Here is a 24,822-nt window from a genome sequence, read left to right as displayed (position 1 = left end):
TCATGTCTCGTTGACGGTGGCAGCTCAGGGGAAACACGAAGTGAGGGCCTGGGGGTGCCCTAGGATCTCCCCACCACACCTTCATAAATGGCAGCTTGGCAGACTTGGTAGAGAGCTCCCTGGGACTGAAAGCTGAATGGTGTGTGATGTGTTGGGTCCCCTGTGAGACCCTGAGATGTTCTAGGCCACTGACTGCTCTGGGCTGGAGGGTCTCCACGGTGGATGAGGGGACACTGACATTTCTGAAACATAGTGAACTTGGCCTCCAAAGGCCACAGCCACGGCCACTGGGGAAGGGCCTGGAATCTGAGCCTGCAGAGAGGAAGAAGTAAAAAGATATGTGAATGTCTAGAGCAGTGGAAACAGTAAGTGCAAAGGCCCTGCGGCAGGAATAAGCTGGGGGCCTCCAGGGACAAGGAGACCAGTGATTGGAGAGGAGTGGAAGAGGGCAGAGGGTGGGAGGTGAGGTCAGCGACGAGGCAGAAATTTCCTTTGCCGGAACTTTAGCTACGGATCCCCTATTGGTGGATTTTAAAGCCGTTTCCCACACTTTCGTATAATAATACCCTTGTCTGTAAGTCTTTGCCGGCACACGCAAATGTACCTCAGGGTAAATTCCCGTGGTGGAGCTGCTGGGTCAAAAGGAAACTGCATATTTCGATAACTCCGAAGAGGCGGCGACCCCGTTGGCCCCTCTGTGGGTCCTCTGTCCTTGGTCCCTCCCTGGACTCCGTGTTTCCCACGAGGAGCTGCTGCTGTCCCCCTAGGCGCCTGCCTTTCCTCTGTCCCCAACCCCCTCCCTTTAGACGCCAGCTGTGGAGTCCAGGGCCCTGGAGGCCCCCTCCCCTTGGGGAAGGGTCTCCTCGCCCACGGTGTTTTCTGTGCGCCCCCCCCCCGCGGTCCTCCCCCCCAAGGAGGTGGCGACCCCCCCCCCAGGAGACGGGGACTCACTCTCAACCCCCCAGGAGGCGGGACTGCTCCGTGTGGCTATTGTGAGGCGCTGAGTGAGCCTGTGCCTGCCACCGTTTGTCTCTGGGAGGTGGCGGCTGGCACCGAGGACAGGGACACCCTGCCTGGAAGGAGGGGCTGCTCTCCCGGTCCTCCTCCCTCTGACAGAGCCAGGCTGCACGCGGCGTGTGACATTGCCCGGCCTGGAGGAGCCTGGGGGCGGAGGGCTTCCCCACGACCTCTGCTGCTCTGCAGATGTGGGTCCCCGAGCAGTGGCACCACGCAGACCCCGGGGCGTCCCAGACCTACGCCCCCGTCTGAGCCAGAGGGAGCCTGGCTGGGGCCACCTGCCGGAGTCGCAGGACCCCTCAGAGGATGGCAGGAAAGTCCACCCCGGCCCACGGAATACGCCAGATGGAAATTGCCGAGGGCCTTGAGCAGGGGCCCCAGGGCCAGTGGGAGTAACGGCAGTGACATCCAGGCCAGGTGTGAGGTGCCGGAGGTCCCCTGGGCGCTGCCCTCCCTGTCCCAGGCAGCCTCAGAGCTGCTCGGCCCAGGGCCGGGCCTCAGCGTCCCCGCGGACCTCAGTGCAGCCCCGTCCTCCTGACCCCTGGCCAGGTGTGGGTCTGGGTCCCAGTCCTGAAGGGGACACAGCTCAGATCCAGTCCCAGGACAGAGGTGGCCGCCAGAGCCTGCAGTCCACCTGTTTTCCACCTGTTTCTGGGTCCCTCCGTGAGCCCTGGAGCCAGAGGTCAGGGGAAGCCCAGGGGCCGGCAGAGGAACTTGGGGCTTTGGACGGACGTGAGGCTGACAGTGTCGCCCAGCCCCAGACCCTCTGGTGACTCCTCAAGGGAGCATCCCCCCACTCCCTGCCCGGGGTGTGACGCTGAGCGGCCCCGTGCCCTTCCTGCCTTGCTCTTCTCCCCACCGGGTCTGGTCCCCAGAGCTGCACATTTGCCAGGTCCCTGGGGCCCCGCCCTGGCTTCCTTGGCTCAACCACCGACCCAGCCACCCTCCCGTCCCCTCCCGTCCCCTCCTGTCCCCTCCTGTCCCCTCCCGTCCCCTTCTTCCCTGCGTAGCATTAATAAAACTCAGAGTTTTAAAATGGGCTCACGTTTTTATTTTCTGTCTCCTTTCGTAAGAGTCTCAGCTTCACGCGGGCAGGAAACCTGTCTTGTACATTCCTCTATTTCCTGGACCATGGAGAGAGCCTGCCATAAAGTAGATGCTTAATAAACGTTTGTTGAATGAATGAACGAAGAGGCGGCGATGGGATCACCTGGACTCAGGCTCTGGCAGACTTCATGCTGTGTTACCCTTGGATAGGTTGCTTTGCCTTTCTGAGCTTTGCTCTCTCCTGTGTCAAATAAGCTGTGACCAAGCCTCACCCTCCTGGGATAAGGCTAGGATGGCGCAGGACTCAGGATGGTTGCGTCTTTACAAACCGTGAAGCGCCCCGGGTGGGGGGACAGCCTCTCTTGGCTCTCCGGAGGTTCTGCAGCCGCACGGCTGTTCCATCCGTCATTTTCCCCGTGCACAGGCAGCCTCCTGAGGACTGGAGCTAATTGGCTGGTATCGCAGCCCCGGGCAGGGAGGTGGCGCTCAGGGCACTGGGAGCCCAGCCGGCCAGCAGCAGGTTTGCGGTTCGGCTAATTCCACCCCCGAGCAGGGAGGGCCGGGCCGGGCGGCTCCTGGGGCTCCCCAGGCTGGCAGGGGTGAGGAGGGGCCTGAAATTCCAGTCCCCAACCTGTCACGGGTTGCTTCGTGCAGGTCAGGGGACCCACACCTGAGATGGGGACACAGGGACCATTCCTGCCTGTGGTCAGACCTCTGCGGAAGGGGGGGTAGAACAACAGACCAAGGCAATCAGAGGGACAGAGGGGATTGACACAGCCTCCCTCTCGCTCCACCTCCCGGATGTCCCCCCTCAATGTCACCCCTGCACGGGCCCCGCGTACCCTGTGGACTTAGCCTCGCCTCTAAATCACTCGCGGTTGTTTTTGGAAACTGGAATTTATTCAGAAAGGGAACCTCAGGTCCCTACCAGAAACATAAGGCCAGTGTCACTTCAATAAAGAGCAGGTGACTATGAAAGCCATCGGGGTCATCAACATGTCTGGGCAGCACCTCGAGCCTGGCTCCAGGGAGCAGCTTGGCTGCCTCGCCCCGGGTCCCAAGGACATCGGCAGCACTTGCAGTCACATCTGGATGTCACATCAGGGCTGTGTGTGCGTGTGTGTGGCTCCTAATGGGCAGAGGCTGGGGACACTGCTAAGCATCCCTCGGTGCCCAGGGGTCCCACGGCCAAGGATCTTCTGTCCCCAAATGCAGGGAGGGCTGAGGCTTAGAAATGGTGGCTTTAAATAGGTCCGAGTGGCCCAGAGGGGCACCTGGGCTCTGGGCAGCTCTGACCTGGTCAGTCCTGTGTCTTCGGGGCTCTGCTCACTCCTCCTCCACGGGGGACCCCAGATGTCACTTCCATTCCACCGTCATTTCGGCCCCTGCCCTCCTGCGGTGCCAGGATCATTTTAATTTTTAATCTTTCACTCCCAGAAATGGCCTGGGCAGCTAATTCCATGATTTTACCAGCTCTCAACCGTCCTGGTCGAGGGGGACCATCGGGAGAGCCAAGAGGGCACCTGAGGCACGGCAGAACCTGTGCAGGGCCCTGTCCCCTGCGCTGCATCTGCAAGACGCCCCCACTCTCCCGACCGCGATCTTAATAATGGCACACGGTGAGCTGGTGCCGTGGTCTGCAACCCAGTGACTCGGGAGGCTGAGGCAGGAGGATCAGAAGTTTGAGGCCAGCCAACCAGGACGCACTGAGTAGGTGCCAGCTCTTTGGGGGACATGGCGTCTCCAACCATAGCCCTCGGGATCATCCTGTCTTCCCTCCCCTGCCTGCCCCACCCCCCTCCCTCCCTTCCCCCAGTCCCGGGCTCCCTGTCCCCTAGGCAGGTGGCTTTACCTGGCTTCAAGGTGGGCGACGGAATAGCAATGGCTGCTGCTTGACCTTGCAAGTCCCCAAACCCGTGTCCTCACACACCTCATGTCAGCTTTTGAAGTCCCCAAAGCCAGAAAATGGCCCTTGTACCCCAGGTCTCCTGCAGCTGTGCCCTGACGCCACGAATGTTTTACATCTGGTCACCCAAGTGAGGAAGGAGACGGGCGGTGGAGAATATGGGTGTCCAGCACCCGCTCACCCGGGCTGCCAGTCCCCGGGGCCACGTTCTTATGGACCATCCTGGAGCCCCACCGGCAGGGCCTGGGTCTTTTCATCACCTTGGGGCTGGGTGGGGGTGGCTGGGTAGAGAAGGAGGGTCCCCCTTTAAATGTCACCTCCGATTTGGGCCACTCCACTGTAAAAGGCAGAATCCAAACAAGAGGGAGGGGGTGACTCAGGTGGTCTGAGAGGAGACCCTTCTGGACAGGGCAGAGGCTCTGGAAGTGAGAAGTTGCCATCCCGCCCGTCCCTGGTCCTCGGAGGCCAGAGCATGAGACCAGCTGAAGTCGGAGCTGGAAGGTGGAGGTTACGTGTGAGGAGCAACTTTGAAAACCCCGAAATACGCTACCAAGAGAGGCTGCGGGTTCTCTGGAGAGTGGCTAAAAATAGCTCCTTCTTTAAAAATAGGTCTGAGCCTTTCAACAGCCCTGGCTCCCGGCCCGGGGGAGGGTGTGCAGAGCAGGCGACCGGTGGCACGCGGCGTGCCACCCCCCGCCAGGCTGAAGGACACTGCCGCTGTGACAGCGTGACAGCCTGTGCTCTCTGCTGGGGCCAGCAGCTGGGGCTGGGGTCGGTGTGCATAAGGGATTTATCTTATTTTCCCTCTGCCTCCCGCTGACGGGAGGCTGCGTGGGCAGATGGGAACTGGGTCACTCCAAACAGCCTCCTCCAGCAGCGCCCAGATCCCCCGGGCCCTCCCCGTTCCTGACTTTCCGGGGTTGGGGGGTTTGCTGATACCCAGGCATCCTGGCCGCCCACCTGCCCACCCCTCCTGTACCCCACTCCTTGGGTGGAGCGTCCTGTGCTGCCCCTCCTGAGCCCCGTGGCCTCCGATTCTCTCCAATCCATTCACCACTCAGCAGCGAGGCCCCGGGTTCCATCTCCAGTGCCGCAAAAAAAAAAAAATGCACCCAACTTATAGTGGTGTCCTCAGGGTGAGGCTAGATGGCTTAGAACTGCCCTTCAAGTGCCCTGCTTAGCCCTCCGTGGCCTCCCTCCCCTCCCCGCCATCCCTACTTAACCTCCTCAAGCCAGCCTCCTGCCTCGGCCTCCCCAGTCGCTGGGACCACCACACCGAGCAGGGAGCCTCTCCTGGCCTCCCCAGCCGGCCGGCCCCGGGCTTCTCTGACTCAGGGTGGAGCCTGGCTGTGGCTGTCCCTCCTGTCCCCCTGGGAGCACGGGGAGGCCTGGCCACTTGCCCCAGTCGCTTTCCCTCCATCGACAAGAAAGTCCTGGTGCATCCCGTCTGGGCCACCCGCCACGCGTCCGTAAGAGCAGTGGGTTTTCCTGCAGCTGTCTGTCCTTCCATCCTGCCCTGCCCCAACAGACCAGGGAGGGGTGGACGGAGCCCGCGTGGGGTCCAGCGAGGGCCCATGTCGGGTGGCACTGGGCGACGACAGGAGCCTGTTCCTCCAGGAGGGTGTTGTCCTGAGCCCTGCCCAGGCCTGAGCTGGCGAGGGAGCTGTGGGGGGGAGGGGGAGGGGTCAGTCCTGCTTGTCACAGAACAGGAGGAGCAGAGGCAGGGACACCAAGTATACGTGAGCAGGTCACTCGCGAGACACTCAGATCTCGAGCGTTTGTGTCCCAAGGGCACAGAGCAGAGCGATTCGTGGGTTCATGGCGCTCCCGACGCCTCACCTCCAGATGGACAGTTCCGTCATTCCTAAATGGGCCACCCCCTGGTGACACCTGTTCTGGCTCCAGGTATCCTCTGCCCGAGACATGCAGGTAAGGGTCACAGCTGCTCCACAGGAGAATGGTCTTGCCTGTGTCCCCAGGGCAGCAGCACGTGCTGGCCCCAGGCTTGTGGCCCGGCTCCAGGGCTCCCTGTGATCACGCCCCCAAAGGGGACAAGAAAGAGGCAAAGAGATGGGGGGAGGGCAGGGCCTCTCACCCCAGGCTCCTGCCCCAGGCCAGCGGTCCCCGCCCTCCCCGGCTCCTCGCTCTGGTCTCAGTTAATTCAGCAGGTACCTGAGCGGGTCGTCCTGATTTGGTCTGTGGCCTCTGGGGTCTGTGGCCTCTTGCTGGCCTGCCTGGGCCTGCACGTGAGGTCACCACCCATGGCCCCGGGTCCTGCTTCTCCCCATCCCCCGCCCTGGAGGGTCCAGACCAGCTCCCGACCACAGGAGGCTGTGGATTTGGGCGCTGGGCTCCCGGGAACAGCCTGGCGTCTTCGGTAACGATCCCTACCGTGGTCAGTTCATCAGCCACCTCCCGACACCGTCCCTGAGGGCAGCCTGGAATTCACAGGAGACATCCAAACAGCCAGGCAGGTGCCAGCCGGGTCCTGGAATCTGGGTCGCCCAGCAGCCCCTGCAGCCTGGAGCGTGTGTCCTCAGAAGGTGTCCTGGGGACCTGGGTCCAGGTCTCGGGGATGCCCAGGCACCAGCGCCCCACCCCCCAGGGACGTGGCGAAGGATGACGGGGGCGTCCCCACTGGCAGCCCTGTGTCACCTGAATCCATGGCCTTGCTGCCTGAGCTCACTTTGGAGCACAGGTCTCCCAGGGCTGGGGACACTGCCCAGCAAGTCACGTGCCCTTCCTTGGTTGTACTGCCCCCCCCCCCCCCCGGCCCTCGAGCCTCCCCACCGCCAGCCTCCCCTCTGACCTTGCCTCACCGGGGCTCCCTGGCGAGGAGCGAATCTGCCCTGGAGCTGGAGTCTCACGTTCAGGTTCCTGGTGCCCCGATTCCCTGGCCAGGCGTCCCAGCCCTGTGTTCTAGAACCTTCTGCGACCTTCTCTTGACCCTGCCTCTAGGATCGCCCCCTCGCTGCTCTGCTCGGATCCCATCTCCCTCTGCACGTGACCCCCGGGGTAGGCATGGAAACCTCCTCGACCTCCACAGTTAAACCCCCCCTGTCCCCGTGCCCTCTGCTGCCACCGCCCCCTTTCCTGATGCTCCGGTGGCAGGGTGCTTGGAGGGTCTCCTCAGTCGTTTTCTCTCCTCTTCTCCGCCTGTCCCCATGGGCTGAGCTGGAGATGGAGCCAGTCAGGGTCCCCAAGGACCTCCTTGTTGGTACATCCGATGGTCTGTCCCTCCCCTGCCCCCAGCGTCCCCCGCCAGCCCCTCTCACTCCGCATAGGCAGGCACTACTGTCACCTTGGCCCAGGGCTCCAACTTGGGGCCCTTCCTTCCCTTCCTCTGCTGTCTCCTGTAGACACACAGATTTTTTTGTCATCCCTGAGCTGATGACTCATGCACTGAAGTCCCCGCTCTGGCTACTCCAGGAACCCCGGCTCCTTGGCTCAACGGCTCACTTGATATCTCTGCTTGGATAGAAAACAGGCATTTCAGGCTAATGCAGCCCCCGAAGGATTCCACCCACCCAACTTCCTCCTCTCTCAGCTTCTTAGTAAATGGCACCACCCTCTGCCCAGTTGCTCAACCCAGAACCCCTGAGTCCACCCTAGATTCTGAGAAGCCCTCACCACCCATCTCAGACCATTGCAAGTCTGTTCATTTCCTGTCCGAGGCCTTTTTCTGTTGCTGTAACAAAATGCCGGAGACTGGGGAATTTATAAAAAAAAAAAAAAATAGGAGTTTATTTGGCTCAGGGTTCTGGAGGCTGGGACCATGTCCAAGGGCATGGAGCGGGCTCTGTCTGCACCTGAGGGACACAGAGGGTATCACATGGTGAGCCAGAGCGAGGAGCTAGTTCGGGCATCTCTTCTTCCTCAAGCCACTGAGGCCATCAAGCCCCGCCCCATGACCTCAGCTACTCCTACTTACCTTCCAAAGGCCCCACCTCCACAGTCACTAGCGTATGGATCCGGGCTTACGTTCCTAACACAGGCACTTTGGGGGAACGCATTCAAACCAGAGTGCCCAGTCTTCAAGAGCTGCCACCAACTCTGGTCCAAGCAGCCCAGCTCAGCCTGGCCTTGCGATGTCCTCTCCTCTGGGTCCCTTCTTCCCTCCTCCCCCATCACCATCCGTCTCCACCCAATGCAACCGACGGTCATTTGTTCATTCAACAAACACATCAACTATCCACTGTGTGCCAGGCACAGGGCGAGGTGCTGGGGACCTAGTGGGAGGCAAAACAGACCAGGGCCGCGGCGTGGCGTGCGCCGTGCGTCTCAGCTCCGTGCGCCTTCACCACTCCCGAACACTTAACGAGGGCTCCCGCGTGCCCAGGGCTATTTTAAGTGCAAATACCTGTGTGTAATAAGAACTGGGATGCATTCCGCTGTCGTTTATTTATTTAAAAATCAATTAAAAAAATAAAGAAGATCACTTTCTGTGATCCCGGCCCTGACCACAGACTCGGCTCTCAGTCTGGCCAGCGGGAGCAGCTGGGAGTCTCGGGGCAGCTCGTCCTGCTCTGGCCTCTGGCTGGCCCCCCACCAGCCCGGCTCTGGGCCCTTGACCTCATCCTGCACCCCGAGGGTTCTCAGGATCCCCCCTCGAGCAGCGAGGACCTGTCCCCACCTCAGGATGAGGCTCAGGTGCCCCAACGCAGTGGAAAGTCGCCTCCCGATTTGGAGGCCCTGGGAGCGTCCCTCCAGCTGAGGACACTCGGGACAGACCCTGCCGCGGACCCCGCTGGACAGAACAAACTCACGTCTCAAAACGTGACCGAGGGCCCATTTTTCGAAGCAGAATCTTTAAAATGCGATCACGGAGGCTCTCCGAGGTGTCTCTGAGTGAATTGTAATTTTCATTTATTGAGTTTTCCTAAAGCCCGGCCTTTCCTGTTTGGGGATGAATGGAATTCAATTTAGGAATCGATGCTTTTCTCAACTAAGATTTTGGGAAATCAATTATTCCGCAGCAGGCTGGGCCTCGCCTTCCGGGCGTAGTTGGGAGGTGTCACATGAAGATACCGCGGGTCACGTCTCCCCGGTCCTTCCAGGAGGCCGGCTCCGCTCAGCCTCACTTCCCTTCCTCGCCGAAGCTCCTTAGATGTGCCTGCCCACAATTCCCATTTTACAGATGGAAAATCCAAGGAACTGGGAGGTCAGGTAACTCTCCAAGGAGCCGGACTGGCTGGGCATTCCGCTGGATGGGACCTGGGTCAAGTGATGGGCGGGAGAGATTCAGAGGTCCACTGGGGCCGGAGGGGCCTCTCTGATATAAAGCTTAAAAACAAAACAAAAAAACGACTGGGGGTGTGGCTCAGTGGGAGCCGCCGAGGCCGTCGTAATAGCCGAGGACCTGGAGAGCGAGGAGAAGGACCGTGTCCATGCCCTGCCTGCCCGGGGCTGGCTCCTGGGGAGGGCAGCTGTTCTAGACCAAAGGAGCAGAGATCTGCCCTGGATCACGGAGGACACCAAGGTCTGATGACTTAACCAGTGTGGCACTGTCACAGGAACAGAGACAGAGGGACCGGTGGACAGATCGATGACTCGGGAAACAGGGCTTGGGGGACGCTTGAGGATCCCTTATCCAAAATGCTCGGGACCAGACGTGCTTTGGATTTTGGATTTTTTTCGGATTGGGGAATATTTACGGACACGTGGAGAGCCATCTCAGGGGTGGGCGGGAGCCAAGTCCCCACACCAGCTTCTTGCCTGTTTCCTCCACGCCTCGGACACTTGGCCGCAAGATGATTTCCTCGATGTTTTTAACACACCTGCGTCTGGACTGCAATGTGTCACGTGGGGCCGGGTGGTGGTGTCAACTCAGTGCCCAAAAGATGGTTAGATTCTGGAGTATTTTGGGTTTTCAGGTTCTGGATGCTTTCAGACCTGTACAATGGAGTCGTTTAGAATCAGTGAGGAAAGAAGGGACTGTTCTGTAAGAACTCAAGGCAATTTGTTAATTGAAAAAAAAAATGCAAAACTTAAGTCCTCTCCACGCCTCCCGTCCTCTGCAAATCCTCCAAGTAAATTCCTGACGGATTAACATCAACATCTCTGGGTCCGTTAGAAAAATATAGGAGACCGTGTGAACGGTGTTGGTTTTCTTAAAGTAGCTCCAGGAAGCCAAGACCACAAAGGGACAGACAGATATGTTCTGCACCAACTTCAAAAACGCGTGACCAAATCGAGATGTCCAGCCGAGGGGAGATGGAGATGGAGAGATGCCGCGTCCTGAGAATGGAATGTTTTTTTCCTGAAATAAAAAGGAAGGAGCTATCTGGCCAGAAAAGCCAGAAACCTGAAATTTATGTTGCTAGTTGGAAAGAGTCAATCTAAAAGGCGACATTCTGTGCAACTCCAGCCCATATGACCCAAACCGTGGGGCAGGAAAAAGATCAGTGGTTGCCAAGGGTTTGGTCCTAGTGGGATGAACAGGTGGGACCCAGGAGACTTGCCACAGAGTATTCTATTCTGGATGAGCCTGTCCTGATGGGCTCAGGTGGATGGATACATTTGTCAAAACCCAGAGAATCCACAGTAGAAAGAAGGAACCAGATCATGAAGGATGGGTCTCGGTCACAGAGTATCGATATGCGTTTATCCACCGTTACAGAAGCAAGTCGTGATCCATAAGGGAAAACTGCACAGGCCCAGAAAGGGGTTTATGGGAGCTCTGTGCTTCATGCTCAGTTTTTTTAAATGAACCTAAAACTGCTCTTAGGAATGTTTAGCAGGGCACGGTGGTGCATACTTGTAATCTTGGCGGCTCAGGAGGCTGAGGCAGGAGGATCACACATTGGAGGTCAGCCTCAGCAACTTAGTGAGACCTTGTTTCAAAAAAAAAAAAAAAAAAAAAACAACTGGGGATGTAGCTCAGTGGCAAAACACCCCTGGGACCATCTCTGCTACCAAAAATAAATAAACTTTATCAGTTTTTTTTTTTAATGTGCTATACAGGAGGAAAGAGAAACACTGGGCCATCGACCGTCCGTGCAGAGATAGGGTCAGTATCCTGTATAGACAGAGTCCTCACCGAGTGAGAAGGAAGTTGACTTTTCAAAAGCACGTGCTCACAGAGACAGTTGACAAAGGACACGGGCGGTGCATTCACAGAAGACAAAATAAAAGCGGTCAAGAAGCAGGTGAAGCCGCCCAGACTCACCTGTCACAAGGGAAATACAAAACCCCAAATGCTGGGCTGTCGTTTTTCACCATGTGACAGGCAAAAATTTTCAGGCTTTATGTTGGTGGGGGTTTGGGTGAGTCTTTGGGGACCTCAGCACCTGTCATTGTCACCCTCCTCCGTCCCTGGACTTCCTGACCCAGGACGTCCACACGGCCCTGAAAAGGCGCCTCCCTCTGAGGTCAGAGAGCACCGCGGAGTGACCCTGGCTGAGACGTGGCAAGGTCGAGTCCCCCGTCTGGGTGGGGCCTGGGCAAGTGACGGGCGGGAGAGACACAGAGGTCCACTGGGGCTGGAGGGGCCCCTCTGATCTGCCCCAGGGACTCTGCATTGGTTGCATGGGGACTAGCAAATGCTACAAATTAGGGCACGTCCCCCTTTTCCTTTTTATTTTGATTTTTTCAGATTTGCTGAGCATTCACCTCGCACCCTGGAAGGCAGGGTGTCCCCCCTCCCCAGGCTGGTTCGGGACTCGAGCCTCTTTCCCTCTTCACTTCTGTCTCTCTTGTCCCCACTCCTGTCCTTACCGCCACCCTTTCTCTGGCCACCTCTTTAGGAGTTAGGGAAGTGGTGGCGGGGCCAGCCAGGCGAGGGACAGGAGCATTCCAGGCAGCCCTGGTGTTCAGAGCCATCCACAGCGCGACCTTGGACCGACTTTACCACGAGGAGCTTTCATTTTCTTTCCTTTGAAATAGGAATGATCATAATCGGAGCCGCCACAGACAGCTTGCAGGTGTGACTGCCTCAGTCAGGGAGTGGCAATCACAGACTGTGATACGACCCGCTCCCTGTAGCAATGTGCAGTGGGCAACCTGGACAACGGTGCATGGGCCCTAATCGTGCTCCTTACTTCGGCGGGTTGTTATGAAGATGAGAAGAGAGAACGTGGGAGGTGAAGGCGTCTGACTGAGGGCCTGGCATACAGGAGGCGCACAAGCATGGTGGCTTGCTCACTTTATCACTGCTTCCTAAGCTTAACTCCGTGTCACTTAGCCACATGCTGTGGTACCCACGAGGGCTCCAGCCACCCCAGTCCACACACCTGCTTCCCGCAGAGAAGTGCCCCGCTTTGAAAGAACCCTGGGCTCTGTAATGACTCACGTGCACTTGGCACCAGGCACCGAGGCCTCCTGCCTCTAGTCACCGGTGACCCAGCGCACCTGCCGTCATCCTCATTTGGGGGTTGATGGAAAGATTTGAGGCTCAGAGAGGTGAAGTGCCTTGCCCAGGGCCACACAGGAAAAGTACCAATGGAAGACAATTCACATTCGGATCCCTTGAGGCCAAAGTTTCTCCAAGCCAGAGCTTCTGAGCCACACAACTCACATTATAATCACTGCACCCACGGGCACACACACGGAACTGAATTTTTTTTAACCAAGTAATATTCCACTCCTGCTACAGTTGACGGTACCAGATGGCTCCTCTCCTTTTTTCTTGGGGGGGGGATACTGGGATTGAACTCAGGGGCCCTCACCCACTGAGCCCCATCCCAGCCCTATTTTGTAATTTATTTAGAGACAGGGTCTCACTGAGTTGCTTAGCACCTTGCTTTGGCTGAGGCTGGCTTTGAACTCGTGATCCTCCTGCCTCAGCCTCCCGAGCCATGTGCACCATATGCCCAGCTAGTGAAGACCTGCAGTTTGAAGGACACACCCCAGGCTGCTTGTCCCCGGAGACCTTCGAACACAGGCAGCAGCACACCACGGCCGTGGGCTGAATCTGGCCCCCTGCCTGCTTGTGTAAATAAAGTTTTATTGGGACACAGCCAGGATGCTCACTTACACAGTGCACAGAGACCAGACCTGAGGCCATGTACTCACCGGCCCTTTACAGAAAGGCTTCCGCCAGTGGCTGCCCTTGACCTCACCTGGGCTCTTTGACCTGGAAAACCCTCCCTCCCCCGGGCGCGTCTCTCCCAGCAGGTGGCTCAGGGCCCTGGGGCTGGGGAGCGAGGTCCCCTCTGGCTTCTCTGGTGCTGACCCCTCTGTCCCGCCCACAGGCCTCCTGGGAATGGTTGCCCACATGATGTACACTCAGGTGTTCCAGGTCACCGTGAGCCTCGGCCCTGAAGACTGGAGGCCCCATTCCTGGGACTACGGATGGTCCTTCTGGTGAGTGGCGTTACTCCAGGTGACAGCCTGCGAGGCCCAGAGCCCTGGGGCCTGGGGGGCTTCAGAGGCCCGGCCAGGCGGGCAGGAGCCACGGCAAGGACTCAACGGGCCCCAGAGCCGGGCAGGGTTCCAGACCACGGCCCGCGAGTCACAGCCGGCTCACCCCAGTTCCCAGCGGTCCTCGGGCTCCGTGTCCTGTCCACATTTTTAAACCCCTGAAAATAAACCAATAAAGAATGTTCTGGGCCAGGTGAGGGTTAAGGAGATTGAGAGTCCAGCGTCGGTACACAGTCCTCCTCGGAGCACTGTGGGGTCTCATCTGTGACCACTCTCACATGACATCCCCAGCCCCGAGCGTTGTCACGGAGACCAAATGGTCCACGGTCTAAAATGTCTACTCTCAGGCCCTCGGCCAGCCGCTGCCCTTGGCCAGCTCTGGGAGTGGAGATGGGAGCCTGTGGGGCCTGGGGTCCTGGGGCCGGGGAAGATTCTGGTGGTCCCCCAGGGTAGGAGGGAACCCTGGGTACAGGGGCTGGGTCAGCGCCTCAGAGTTCCACGTGCAGAAGAAAGAAAAGTCAGGGGACCTTTGCCTGTGGGTGGACACAGGGTGTTTATTTGTTCCTGTAACGGAAAGATCCGGTGGCTCCCCGGGGCTCTCTGCCCCCGGAATGGGAAAATCCACCCGCCTGAGTCCAAGCAAGGAGGAGAGGCCGCGGATCATGGCGCCAGAGGGCTGCTGAGCCTGGTGATGGACAGCATCACGCCTGCTTCTCCCTCTGAATGGCTTGGGTCATTTTGTCCGTCTGGATTTGCCACCAAGGCCAGGGACAATGCCATGAGCTTATTGGCCCTGCCCAGCCAGGCCCGCCTCTGGAGCTAGGAATGAGTCCAAATCTCTCAAATGGCAAAAGAGTGGAACGGATGCTGATGAGCTACCGCAATGTCTGCTTCAGGTTCAGCTGGATCCAGGTGACCGGGTGCTTCCATCCAAAGCTCAGTCTTTCTCCCCCCCTTTCCTGTTTTGTTCCCTGTGTATCAGCTTCGTCCTCAAGCAGCTTCCCCCAGGTGGTGACAAAGATGGCACCTAGTGCATTTCCAGGCCTATCACAAATGTAGCGAAACCAGCAGAGAGATGGCTTCTTCCCAATACGGTCAGAAACACTTCCATTGGCTCAGTGAAGTCACGTGACCCTCCTGGAACCAATGAGAGAGGCTTGAGTCTCCTAGTCAAAAAGGATTTACCTTAAAGGGGCCTTGACCTGTTCACACCATCCCTCTTCCCACAAGCAGAACCATCCCAGGGAAACAGCTTGGCTCTGGCCCCTCTACCTTCCCTTCCCTGAGCAGTTCCTTCTTACGACCTTGACCTTGGAACACAGTCACCCTGACCCAGAGAAGTGGACAAAGGAAGGGGGCTCACGTTTGAGAGTGGGCCGTGTGCACTGGAGTCGTGAATCATAGTGGAGCACAAGGCACAGAGAAGTCAAGGAGTCCGGCCTCGGGGTGAAGCACATGGGCCTGGCACGGAGCAGGAGCCTGGTGACACCAGCACGTGACGAGGCCCAGAGCTCAGGGTCACCACTGTCCCCTCCACTGAGGGACGACAGAACGCGTGTCTAGCCAGGCTGGAAGGCCATGGGGACCAGGCTCCTGCTTCATCACAGCGGTGACCACCAGTGACGCTGTGACCTTGAGCCTGGGTAAGGCCACCGCACTCACTGCGAGCTGTGGGACCCAAAGGGCCACATCTGGGGAGCCTCCTGCCTGCCCTTTCTCCACCTCTGCCCCTCTGTCCCCAGGCACAAGAAGACCTGGGCCCCGGGCAGCAGGCAGCGTGTGGCTCCAGGGATGGAGGTGGTGGACCAGCCCAGGACACCAGCTGTGCCCAGCTGCCTCCCCTGCCCTTGACCCCAGGGGAGGAGTCGGTACCCCCACTTCAGGGATTAGGAAGCTAAGGGACATTCAGGTCTGTGGCCCCAAGTCACGTGATCAGCCTCGGAGGCTGCAGGTCACAGCCCTGGGCTGAGCCCGCAGGTTAGTTTGGCCACCGGGTTCTTTAAGTTTGGTCTGTGACATCCCCAAGGTCAAGGGTCCACCTCGATGCACAGATTTCCGTTTGTCCCTGCCCTTGGGACATCTCCAGGCCCTGACTGGCTTTGTACCCGGCATCTCCATCTGGGCCTCGGCTGCCCCAGGCCCCACGTGTCCCTCGCCCCACACTCCCCACCCCCTTCCCTCAGTGGCCCGCCTGGCCCTGCTCGGTTGTCAACATGGCAGGGGGTGGGAGTCCGTCCGCCGCCTTCTGTTCTGCATTCGGGCTCCACGGAGAGGAGGGCAGGTGGCCTCTTGGGCCCAGCACCCGGGGACCCCCATCCAGAGCAGCCACGCCCTGGACCCATGGAGTGGGAGACCATGTGATCTAGGAGCCCAGAGGAGTTAAGCAATCTGTCCCAGGTCACAGAGCACAGAGTGGCACAGTGGTCCAGGAGCGTCCTTCCTCCTCCTGGGCGCCTCTCTGCACCCGACGCCCAGGCTCTGTGGAGCCCAGGGCCCTCATGGCGGCCTCTCCCCTCTCCAGCCCCCCGGGCCCTGCGGAATGGGCAGGACAGGCTCCTTCCTCGGTGGGGCCTCCAGCTGCCCCTCCCTCCCTGCAGAGCTGAGCTGGCGTCGGGGCAGCTGATCCTCAGTGGGGCAGGGCTGCTGCTGTCCCCAAGACCTCAGGGGAGACTTCTGTGCTGTGCTTGTCACTGCCGAGTGGCTGCGTGGTCAGCAGGAAGCTGCCTTTACTCCTCCCCCGCGGGGCTCTGGCCTCCTTTTCTCTGGGACCAGGAGGGAGAGGGAGGTGGCTGCCCGAGGGGCCCTGAAGCCGTGGCCGGAGCAGCTGCGCCCTAGGGCCTGTGGGGTTCAGCTCCCCGCCTGCTGACTCTTGGGCAAGAAGGGCCAGGCTGGGGCTAGTGCCCTGCTCCACCCCAACAGGGAACCTGGGCTTCTCGGGCCTCCCTCCTGGTCACTCACCATCTTCCCACGGGGCAGGGCCGGGAGCGCTCATGTGGATCTGCAGCCGCTCCTCAGCCCCCCTCCGCCCCTCCCCCTGCAGCTCCTAGAGGACAGAGTAGGTGGACAACCACCCCTTCCTCGTCACCCCTCCCCTCTCCTCCCCAGTGTCCACTCTCCCCCAGCTCCCAAAACCAGGCCATCCACCCACAAGTCTCATTGCACCAACTCAGAAATGCAAGCCACAAACTCCTGGACGTGTCCCAGCCTGAGTTTTCAAGGTCCTCACTGTCCTGTGAGGGTGCCCTCTGGGGCCTGAGGGCCAGAGGGACAGGGAGTCGAGGGCTCGTGGACAGAGCCCTGAGCCCCTCAGCCACGCAGACACCAGAGGAGCATTTCCATATCTGTTTTTAGCTGTTTTCATTGGATCTGCATTTATTCACTCACCCCTCAACTATTTATTGAGCACCTACTATGTGCCAGGCACTGTGCTAGGTGCCAAGCTATCGCAGTGAACCGAACAAGGCTCTCGTTTTCCTAATGCTGACATTTTGGAGTGTGAGAGGAGATGGGATGATCAGAAGGAGAAACGCTCAGGAATTCCACTTCCAGGAAGTCGGAGTCGACATTCTTTTCCCCTCTTCCTCCTGCTCAGTACAGCTAGAATCCTTGGGTGTTAACACATTAAACAAGAAGACTCCGGGAGGTGGATCAGGGAATAACGCTTTGGTGAGTTCTGTCATCCATCCCAGACTCTGGCTGAAATTGGAAACTCAGAGATGCCCAAAGGCACAGAACAAAACAAACAAGTGAATCCACCCCGACCTGGGCCAGCAAGGGATGGGGAACCCATTTTTGCTTTAATGAGGCAGCTCAACCTCCCTGTTTACCCAAGTTCTGCCAGAGTCGGGGGACCCACCCACTGGACAGTAAAAAGCCCCACCCCCAGTGCAGTGGAGGCCACATGCCTCCACCAGGCAGTAGCTAGGAGAGCCTCCTTCTCCCAGCTGGTACCTGTCAGAGGAGAAGCAGAGGTGAGAGGATTTTTGCCTAACGGTGATGAGACCATTGCTCCTCCCCATGTGTCAGTGGAGGCTGCTTGAGGGGCTGTAATGAAGGACCCTTGCCCCTCCCAGCCAGAGGCCTCATTGGAGCCAGAACCCAACCCTGCTTAGCATTAACCAGGAATCATCTCCATCTTAAATGACAAAGGGAGCCCAGCGGGAAATCCAGACTCCCACCCTTACCTGGAAGTGACCAGGCAGAGCACCCCTTCCATTCAGCACAGCGTCAGAGGGAGTCGGCTAATGCAGAAGGTTTACACACGATCCAGAGTCTCACAAAAAATACCCCAAAATGTCAAGGTTGCAGTTGGAATCACTGACCATCTCAAGAGCCAGGGAGATCTCAACTTGAATAGAAAAAAAAAAAAAGGCAGTCAATCTGAAAGAACGATCAAGGCTTGTCATCGGAGAAAATGCCCATTTATTGAGGAACAGCTCTGCATATTTATAGAGCCAGGGGGTGGTTTGACAGTTGGCATTGGGTGCTTTTTGATTGGTGGGTAAGGATCATGTGAGCCAGCGGGGCTCACCACTGGATGGCAGGATCATGTGAGCCAGCAGGGCTTACCATTGGACGGCTCTTCTTGGGGGATGGGGAAGTTAGTCTTTGGAGCCAGGATGACTCCCAACACAATAGACCCCAATATGGAAATGAGAGAGATGTTGAAATTATCTGATAAAGGTTCTAAGGCACTTGTGATAACAATATGCCAACAAACAATTGCAAACACCCTTGACAAAATATGAAGTCTTCAGAAAGAACTCAAAGATATGAAGAAAAATTGAATGGAAAGTATAGAGTTGGAAAGCATAATGACCAAAATAGAAAATGGATTGGGAACAACAGATGAAGGACTCAGTGGAATCAATGAGAGGACAATGTACGTGACCCCATCTCTGAACAAAATACAGAAAATAGACTTAAAACATGAACAGACATTGGTGTTCCAGAAGGAGAAGAGAAAGATGGTAGGACTTAAAAAGTACCCAAATGATGGCTGAAAACATCCCAGATTTTATAAGACATGAATCAACAGAGTCAAGAGATTAAATAGTAGAACCCAAAGAAAGCCATACCAAGACACATCCTAGTCAAACTTAAAAACTTTTTCTTTCAGAAATTAGAAGAGGGAACATTTTACAATTTAAAAGTTGATGAGATGCGTATTATCCTGTGCTTTGGACAAGTGTTTTTGCTGCTGTGACCAAAAGACCTGACCTCTTGGTTTCAGAGGTCTCAGCCCAGGGACTGCCAACTCTGTGGCTGCAGGCCAGGGTGAGGACATCATGGCATAAGGGGGTGGATAAGGAAAGCAGCTTGGGACGTGGCAACCGGGAAGCAGAGAGAGAGCTCAGCTCACCAGGGACAAAAGGCATGCTCCCCATGACCTGCCCCCTCCAGCTGCACCCCACCTGTCCATGGTCACCCCCCAGTTAGTCCATTCAGGGGGATTAATGTGCCGATGAGGTTGAGGCTCTCCTGACCCAGTCACTTCACCCCGAGACTTGCTTGCGTCGTCTCACACCTCAGCTCTTGGGGGACACCTCATATCTGAACCCCAACATCCCGACATCAGAGCAGACAAAGACAGTGCCTGAGAGAGAACCACCAACTAGTGGTTTCTCATGAATATAGATGTTAGAAATCCTTAACGAAATAGTAGCCAACGGGGAGTCATGAATATTTATAGAGTGGATTTTATTCTAGGATGAAAGCTGGTTCAATATTTGAAAATCAGTCAGTGTCCGCCACCCTGTTAACAGGCTAAAGAAGAAAAAAAAAAATCACAAGATCATATCAATTGATGAAGAAAAAGAATGACATAAATTGAAATCTATTTACATACAACTGGAAAAAAAGAAAAACATCTCTCCCAGAAAATTAGGAGTAGAGGGAATTTCCTCAATGTGATAACTAACATCTACAAAATACCTATAGTGAACATGGTGCTTAATGTTGAAAGACTGAATGCTTTCTGATGAATGTCGGGAATACCACTGTTATTCAAAATAGTGTGGAAGTTCTAGCTAGTGCAATAAAACATGCAAAGGAAATAAGACTCATGCAAGTCAGAAAGGAAGAAATAAACTCTGCCTACGTGTAAATGACAGAAAATGTAGAAAAATCTAAGGAGTCTACCCCACAAAACGCTTAGACCTAATCCCAAGCACAATCTTAGGATCTGAGATGAAAATACAAAATCACTTATATTTCTATAAACTTAACAATGAAAATTTGGACCACACAACTAAAAACATGATACCAAATGCTAAAAAAAAAATATGAAATGGGCTTCAATTCCACAATTCCATAGGACTTGCATGCTGAAAAAAAAAATCACAACATACCAACGAAAGAAATAAGTGATCTTGATAAACAGAGAGACATACCATGTTCATGGACCAAAACACTCCACATAGTGAAGCTACCAATTCATACATTGGCAAATAGGTTTCATACAACACCTGTCCGTTTTCAGCAAAATTTCCTTTAGAGATAAATAAGAATATTCTGAAAATTATATGGAAAGGTGAGGAAACTCAAATAACAGAAACAATTTTGAAAAAGAAGAATGAAATGAGGTGGGACAGTTCTACCCAATTTCAAGACTTATTAAATACTTCTGGTAATCCAGGCTGAGTGATACTAGAGCAGAATCAGGCACCTAAAAATAGACCCAGGTAAGTTGCCCAACTAATTTTGACAAAGGTGCAAATTAGTTTGGACCTAATTTGCACCTTTCTAACAAATGGTGCTGGAGCTATTAGACACGTCTAGGAAGAAAAATCAGCACTGATCTAAATTCCACACCTTCTCCAACAATTAATGCCAAACGGGTCACAGACTTACACACAAACTATGAAACTTTTAGAAAAGTACAGGAGAAAATCTTTGGGATCTTGGATGAGGCCAAGAGTTCTTAGACTAGACATCAAAAGTGTAAAAGGGAAAAACTGATCAATTAGATTTCCTCAAAATCAAACCCTTTGATTTTGTAAAACAGCCTTTTAAGAAGTTGAAAAGAGCAGCTATGGAAAGGAAATATTTACAAATCACACATCTGACGAAGGATTAAGGGGTAGGCTCTCTAGAGACCTCCCAACACTCAACAGTCAAGAAAAACAAAATCATCCAATTAGAAAATGGGCAAAAGAACACACATGTTGTTAAAGATGATATACAGAGAGCATATCAGCAAGGGAAAAGTTGTTCAATTCCATTAGCAATTGGGGAAATGCAAACTAAAGTTGCGATGATATTACGGCACATCTATCAGAGTAGCTAAAGTGAAAAACAGCAGCAACAGCAAATGCTGGTGAAGATGTGAAGAAATTCACACATCACCGTTGAGAATGCTATTCAGCAATGTAAAGAAACTGTGCATCTACACGATAATTTGGATGAGTCACCGGAGAAGTATGCTGACTGGACAAGCCAATCCCAAGCATTCAGACTATACGATTTCATTTATATAACATTCTTGAAGCAATGAAACTCTAGAAATGAAGAACAGATTAATGGTGGTCAGGGATTGATTGGGTGAGGTCACTAATGGATGTGCTTAGAAATGGCAATAGGAGGGATTCTTTGTGCATATTTAGAATTCCCACCCCCCTCCCCCAAAATAAACACTCTGCGCTCTCATGATTGACAGGCCCAGTGATAATGGCTTCCACTCCTTTATGACCCTGTTTTCTCTTGGTTCAGCTTCATGATCGGGCTGGGTGGTGGCGAGAGGGTCCCTGCTGCTCCTGGGCCACCAGCTTAGCACTCTTGTAGGAAGATGAGCCCTGTTTCCCCAGAGCTCGTGCCAAAGTCCTGAGATTGAGTTTCCTGGGCCTGACCAGGGTCATGTGCCCATCCTTGAACCAGGGTTGAGCCTGGAGAGAAGCCGCAAGCTCATTGGCCGGGCCTGGGTCACATGCTCACCCCCAGGGGTTGGGGGTGGGGCTCCTCTGCACCTACCAGGTGACCTGCGAGGAGTGCAGAGGTGACCCTCCCAGAATCGGGGCCTGTTAGCCGAGAGTGGGATGGACCCTGCCCCACGGTCCCCCGTCAAGTTCTGAGTTTTCATGGCACCAACACAAAGAGACACCCTGAGCCTCATTCCTGGGGGGGGGGAGAGGGTGATTGGAGCCCCTCGGCCCAGATGTTCAGCCCTCGTCCAGTCGTCTGTGAGTGGCTCTGGGTGCTGGGCTTTGGTGGACAAGGAAGTGCTTAGAAAGGCCAGGCCCATGTCCCCAAACTGTGTTACAAACACACGGGGCGTCTGGGAGACCTCAGTGAGCTTCTTATCACAAAGAACCTGGGGGAGCTATTGGCGGGTTTGGCGTTGAAGGAAATAGATGATTATTGGCGATTCCTCTGAGAAAGGCCGAGTCCTCGGATTTTCCCTTGCTCTGTCGTTCTGTGAAGCTGGCCAAAGAGTCTCAGTGGGCGCAGGAGGTGGGCTACCCTGACCTTGGGAAGTGCTGGGGGGTGGTGTCCAGAGACCAGTTTCCGAAGGCCGCTGTGCTGCTCGGGAAATCGGGCAGAAATTGGCTGTCATAATCCCTAACCTCAGAGCAGTGTCAGATCTGAGTGAGCCGGTCCCCGGGAGCCCCAGGGGCTGGGACAGTGCAGGGCTGCAACAGCCCCAAGGAACCCCTGGGGTGGAGGAAGCCAGTCCTCAAGACAGAGACTGGAAACAGGGACCAGAAACCAAGTCAGGAGGAGCTGGAGCCGGGCAGGGCCCCCACTCCTGGAACCGAACACAAACGCAGCTTTGGTCACGGGAATCGGGCACGAAGCAGTTTCTAGAGTTGACACGTGGCCAGCTGAGACCCCGAGCTCACCCCTCCCTTCCCTCTCTGTCCTGGGGTGGACAAGAGACTCCCCAGCTTTGGGCTCAGCACCCCCGTCCAGGGAGGGCAGCCCAGCCTCCCCGCCACCCTGGGAAAGACACGGAATAGGGACCAAGCAGGTCCCTGTGACCACAAACCATGTCACAGAGAAGCAGGGAGCGGGAAGCCTGGTGATAGTGACCACAGTGACGAGAGCCAGCTTCCCGAGCGCCTCCTCGTTCCATTCCAAGATGTGTTCTGTGGGCCGTCTTGATCCATGTGACAACCCTGTGAGACAATGCCATTGTGAACGTCCACCAAAGTGACACAAAGAATGTGAGGCCCAGAGGCTAGACATCGTGCCACACGTGAACAAAAGTTCTCATCTCCTCCTCCATCATCCCCTCCGGTTAATCCCCATCCTCACGCCAGTGGCCAGTGTCCCCACCTCCCACAGGGAGTGGCCCGTGGTCTGTGGATGCCCGAGGCCACCTCACCTCTCTGCCTCTGCCCGGATGTTCCCTTCAGGGATGCCCTTTCCCTTGGCCACCGCGCATCCTGCCAGACGCAGGTGTGACCTTCCTGATGCCAGCCCCCCGGGACAGGATGACTCGCTGACCTCCTCCCTCCCCTCTGGGAGCGCTGTCCACGGTGCAGTGGACCCTGACTCTCCCCAGATCCTACTGGGAGTGGGCGGCCAGGTCTTGTGCTGTCCTCAGCCGCATCTGCTCAGGGTGTGGCCCAGAGGGGACAGGCACGAAGCCCCGGTGAATGTGGGTGTGTGCGTGGGTTTCCTGTCCCCTGCGCCCTCACGGTGGCGTGTCCCCGATCTCTCGGCAGCCTGGCGTGGGGCTCCTTCACCTGCTGCATGGCGGCCTCTGTCACCACGCTCAACTCCTACACCAAGACGGTCATCGAGTTCCGGCACAAGCGCAAGGTGTTTGAGCAGGGCTACCGGGAGGAGCCGACCTTCATCGACCCCGAGGCCATCAAGTACTTCCGCGAGAGGTCAGCGCACACGGGCACCTCTGGCCACCTTTGGGAAACCAAAGCTCGGGGTCTGGCCTCAGCAGGCGCCAGGGCCATCCAGAATCGGGAGTGACGGACAGGGGGGTGGGGGGGGGAGGGGAAGGGGGAGGGCAGGCAGGGGGGAGGGCAGGGGGGAGGGCGGGGGGGGAGCCTTCTGGATTCCACTGTGTTGAAGTCCTGAGCTATTTAATGCTCTGTGGGCCGTGGAGTCACCTCGGGCTTAAGTGACCAGACCGTGGGAAGCCGCGAGGGGGGCCAGTTTGAGCACTTGCCGTTTGGCCCTGTGCTACTTAATCCAAGTGCCCAACCAAGATTCCTTCCCGGGCTCTGTCCTGGCCACAGGGGGATGGCCCTGAAGGTCAGGGACTGCATCTGGTCACCAGTCTTCAGAAGCCAGATGGGGACAGAGGAGGTGACGGTAGAGGGTGGTTAGATGGGTGGACTGGTGGGTGGGTGGACGAGTGGTCAGTTAAGTAGGGGAGTGGACGGTGGCTGGGTGGGGGTGGCTGACGGCTGTGGATGAGCAGGTGTGAGGATGTGAGCAGGGGTGGGCGGGAGGGCGGGAGGGGAGTGGGTGGCCGGTGGACAGGTGGTTGGATGGTGGACGAGTAGCCAGGCCGAGGATGATTAGGCGAGTGAGAGATGAATGGAGGGAGGGAGGGGTGAGTGGAGGGACAGACAGGCAGAGGGGGACGTCAGCATTTCAGAACCTGGGGCCACCCCGAGGAGGAGCCAGGACACCTTCTCCTGTGGCCACTCAGACCTCAGCTGCCGGACCCCGGCCTGTCGGAGCCCCCCCTGAGGAGTTCAGTGCTGCTCAGGGCCTCCTCGCTCTCCGCTGCTCCCCCCCTGGCCCTGGGGACAGCTGCCATGGCCACTCCTTGCCCAGTGCCAACTGCACCCCCCCAGCTGCCCCAGCCCCTTCCCTGGCTCATTCTGCACCCCCAGAGCACAGCCCCCGGCCTCAGCCTGGGCCACTCGCAGGGCCCTGTCTGCCCCACCCCCAGCCCCCTCCATCAGAGGCCGTGACAGAGCCACTCGACCCACGTCCTGGCACACAGCCTGTCCTGCCTGGTCCTGACGCACTCGGCCTGACCTGTGGGTCCAGGAAGAGCCGAGCTGGGCCTGGGGTCCCTGCTCCCAGAGCTGGGGACGGAGCCCAGGGCCTCCCCGAGCCACACGCCAACCCCCTGTGTCTCGCCTTCCCCTGAGGGAGCACAGCTGAGAGCCTAGTCCTGAGCCGCGGCGGCATCCCGCCTGCCTGCGCCAGGCCCCAGGCGTCACTGTCATCCTGTGACCTCCCCGTGCAGCAGGCACTCCTGGGCTGAGGAAAACTGAGGCTCAGAGAAGTGAAGACACTGACTTCAGGTTGCACAGGGATGGGAAGGGGTTTGGGTGCCAGGTCTCTCCTCTGTCTCTCTCCAAGATCAAAGAAATTCAGAGCTGGCAGTGTCCCCAGGGCAGAGGAGCCAGAGCCAGGATCCACCCAGGTTGCCACTTCTGTGTCCACACATTGGACACATCTGCAGGTGCTGGTGGGTGGCAGGCAGCCGGGGGACTCCTCACTGCACATCCACAGGACCCTCTCACCTGCGGGATCCCGCACCCGGGATGTGCTTTTGTCCGATGCGTGGGGCT

At 56.8% G+C, this 24,822-nt stretch overlaps 1 protein-coding gene across 4 annotated transcripts in view; it reads left to right on the top strand.

Annotated features, from left to right (window-relative positions):
• Gsg1l (GSG1 like) overlaps nucleotides 1–24,822 on the top strand; it is a 170,192-nt gene that overhangs the window by 128,290 nt on the left and 17,080 nt on the right. For all 4 annotated transcript variants that reach the window (XM_071605553.1, XM_027948343.2, XM_027948342.2 and 1 more), the window contains 2 exons: nucleotides 13,162–13,273; nucleotides 22,996–23,163. In XM_071605553.1, coding sequence (XP_071461654.1) covers nucleotides 13,162–13,273; nucleotides 22,996–23,163 — 280 coding nt within the window. The remainder of the gene's footprint in view (nucleotides 1–13,161; nucleotides 13,274–22,995; nucleotides 23,164–24,822) is intronic.

This window comes from Marmota flaviventris, chromosome 19 (assembly GCF_047511675.1).
Source record: "Marmota flaviventris isolate mMarFla1 chromosome 19, mMarFla1.hap1, whole genome shotgun sequence".
Lineage (NCBI taxonomy): Eukaryota > Metazoa > Chordata > Mammalia > Rodentia > Sciuridae > Marmota > Marmota flaviventris.
This window is presented reverse-complemented; position numbering and strand designations above follow the sequence as displayed.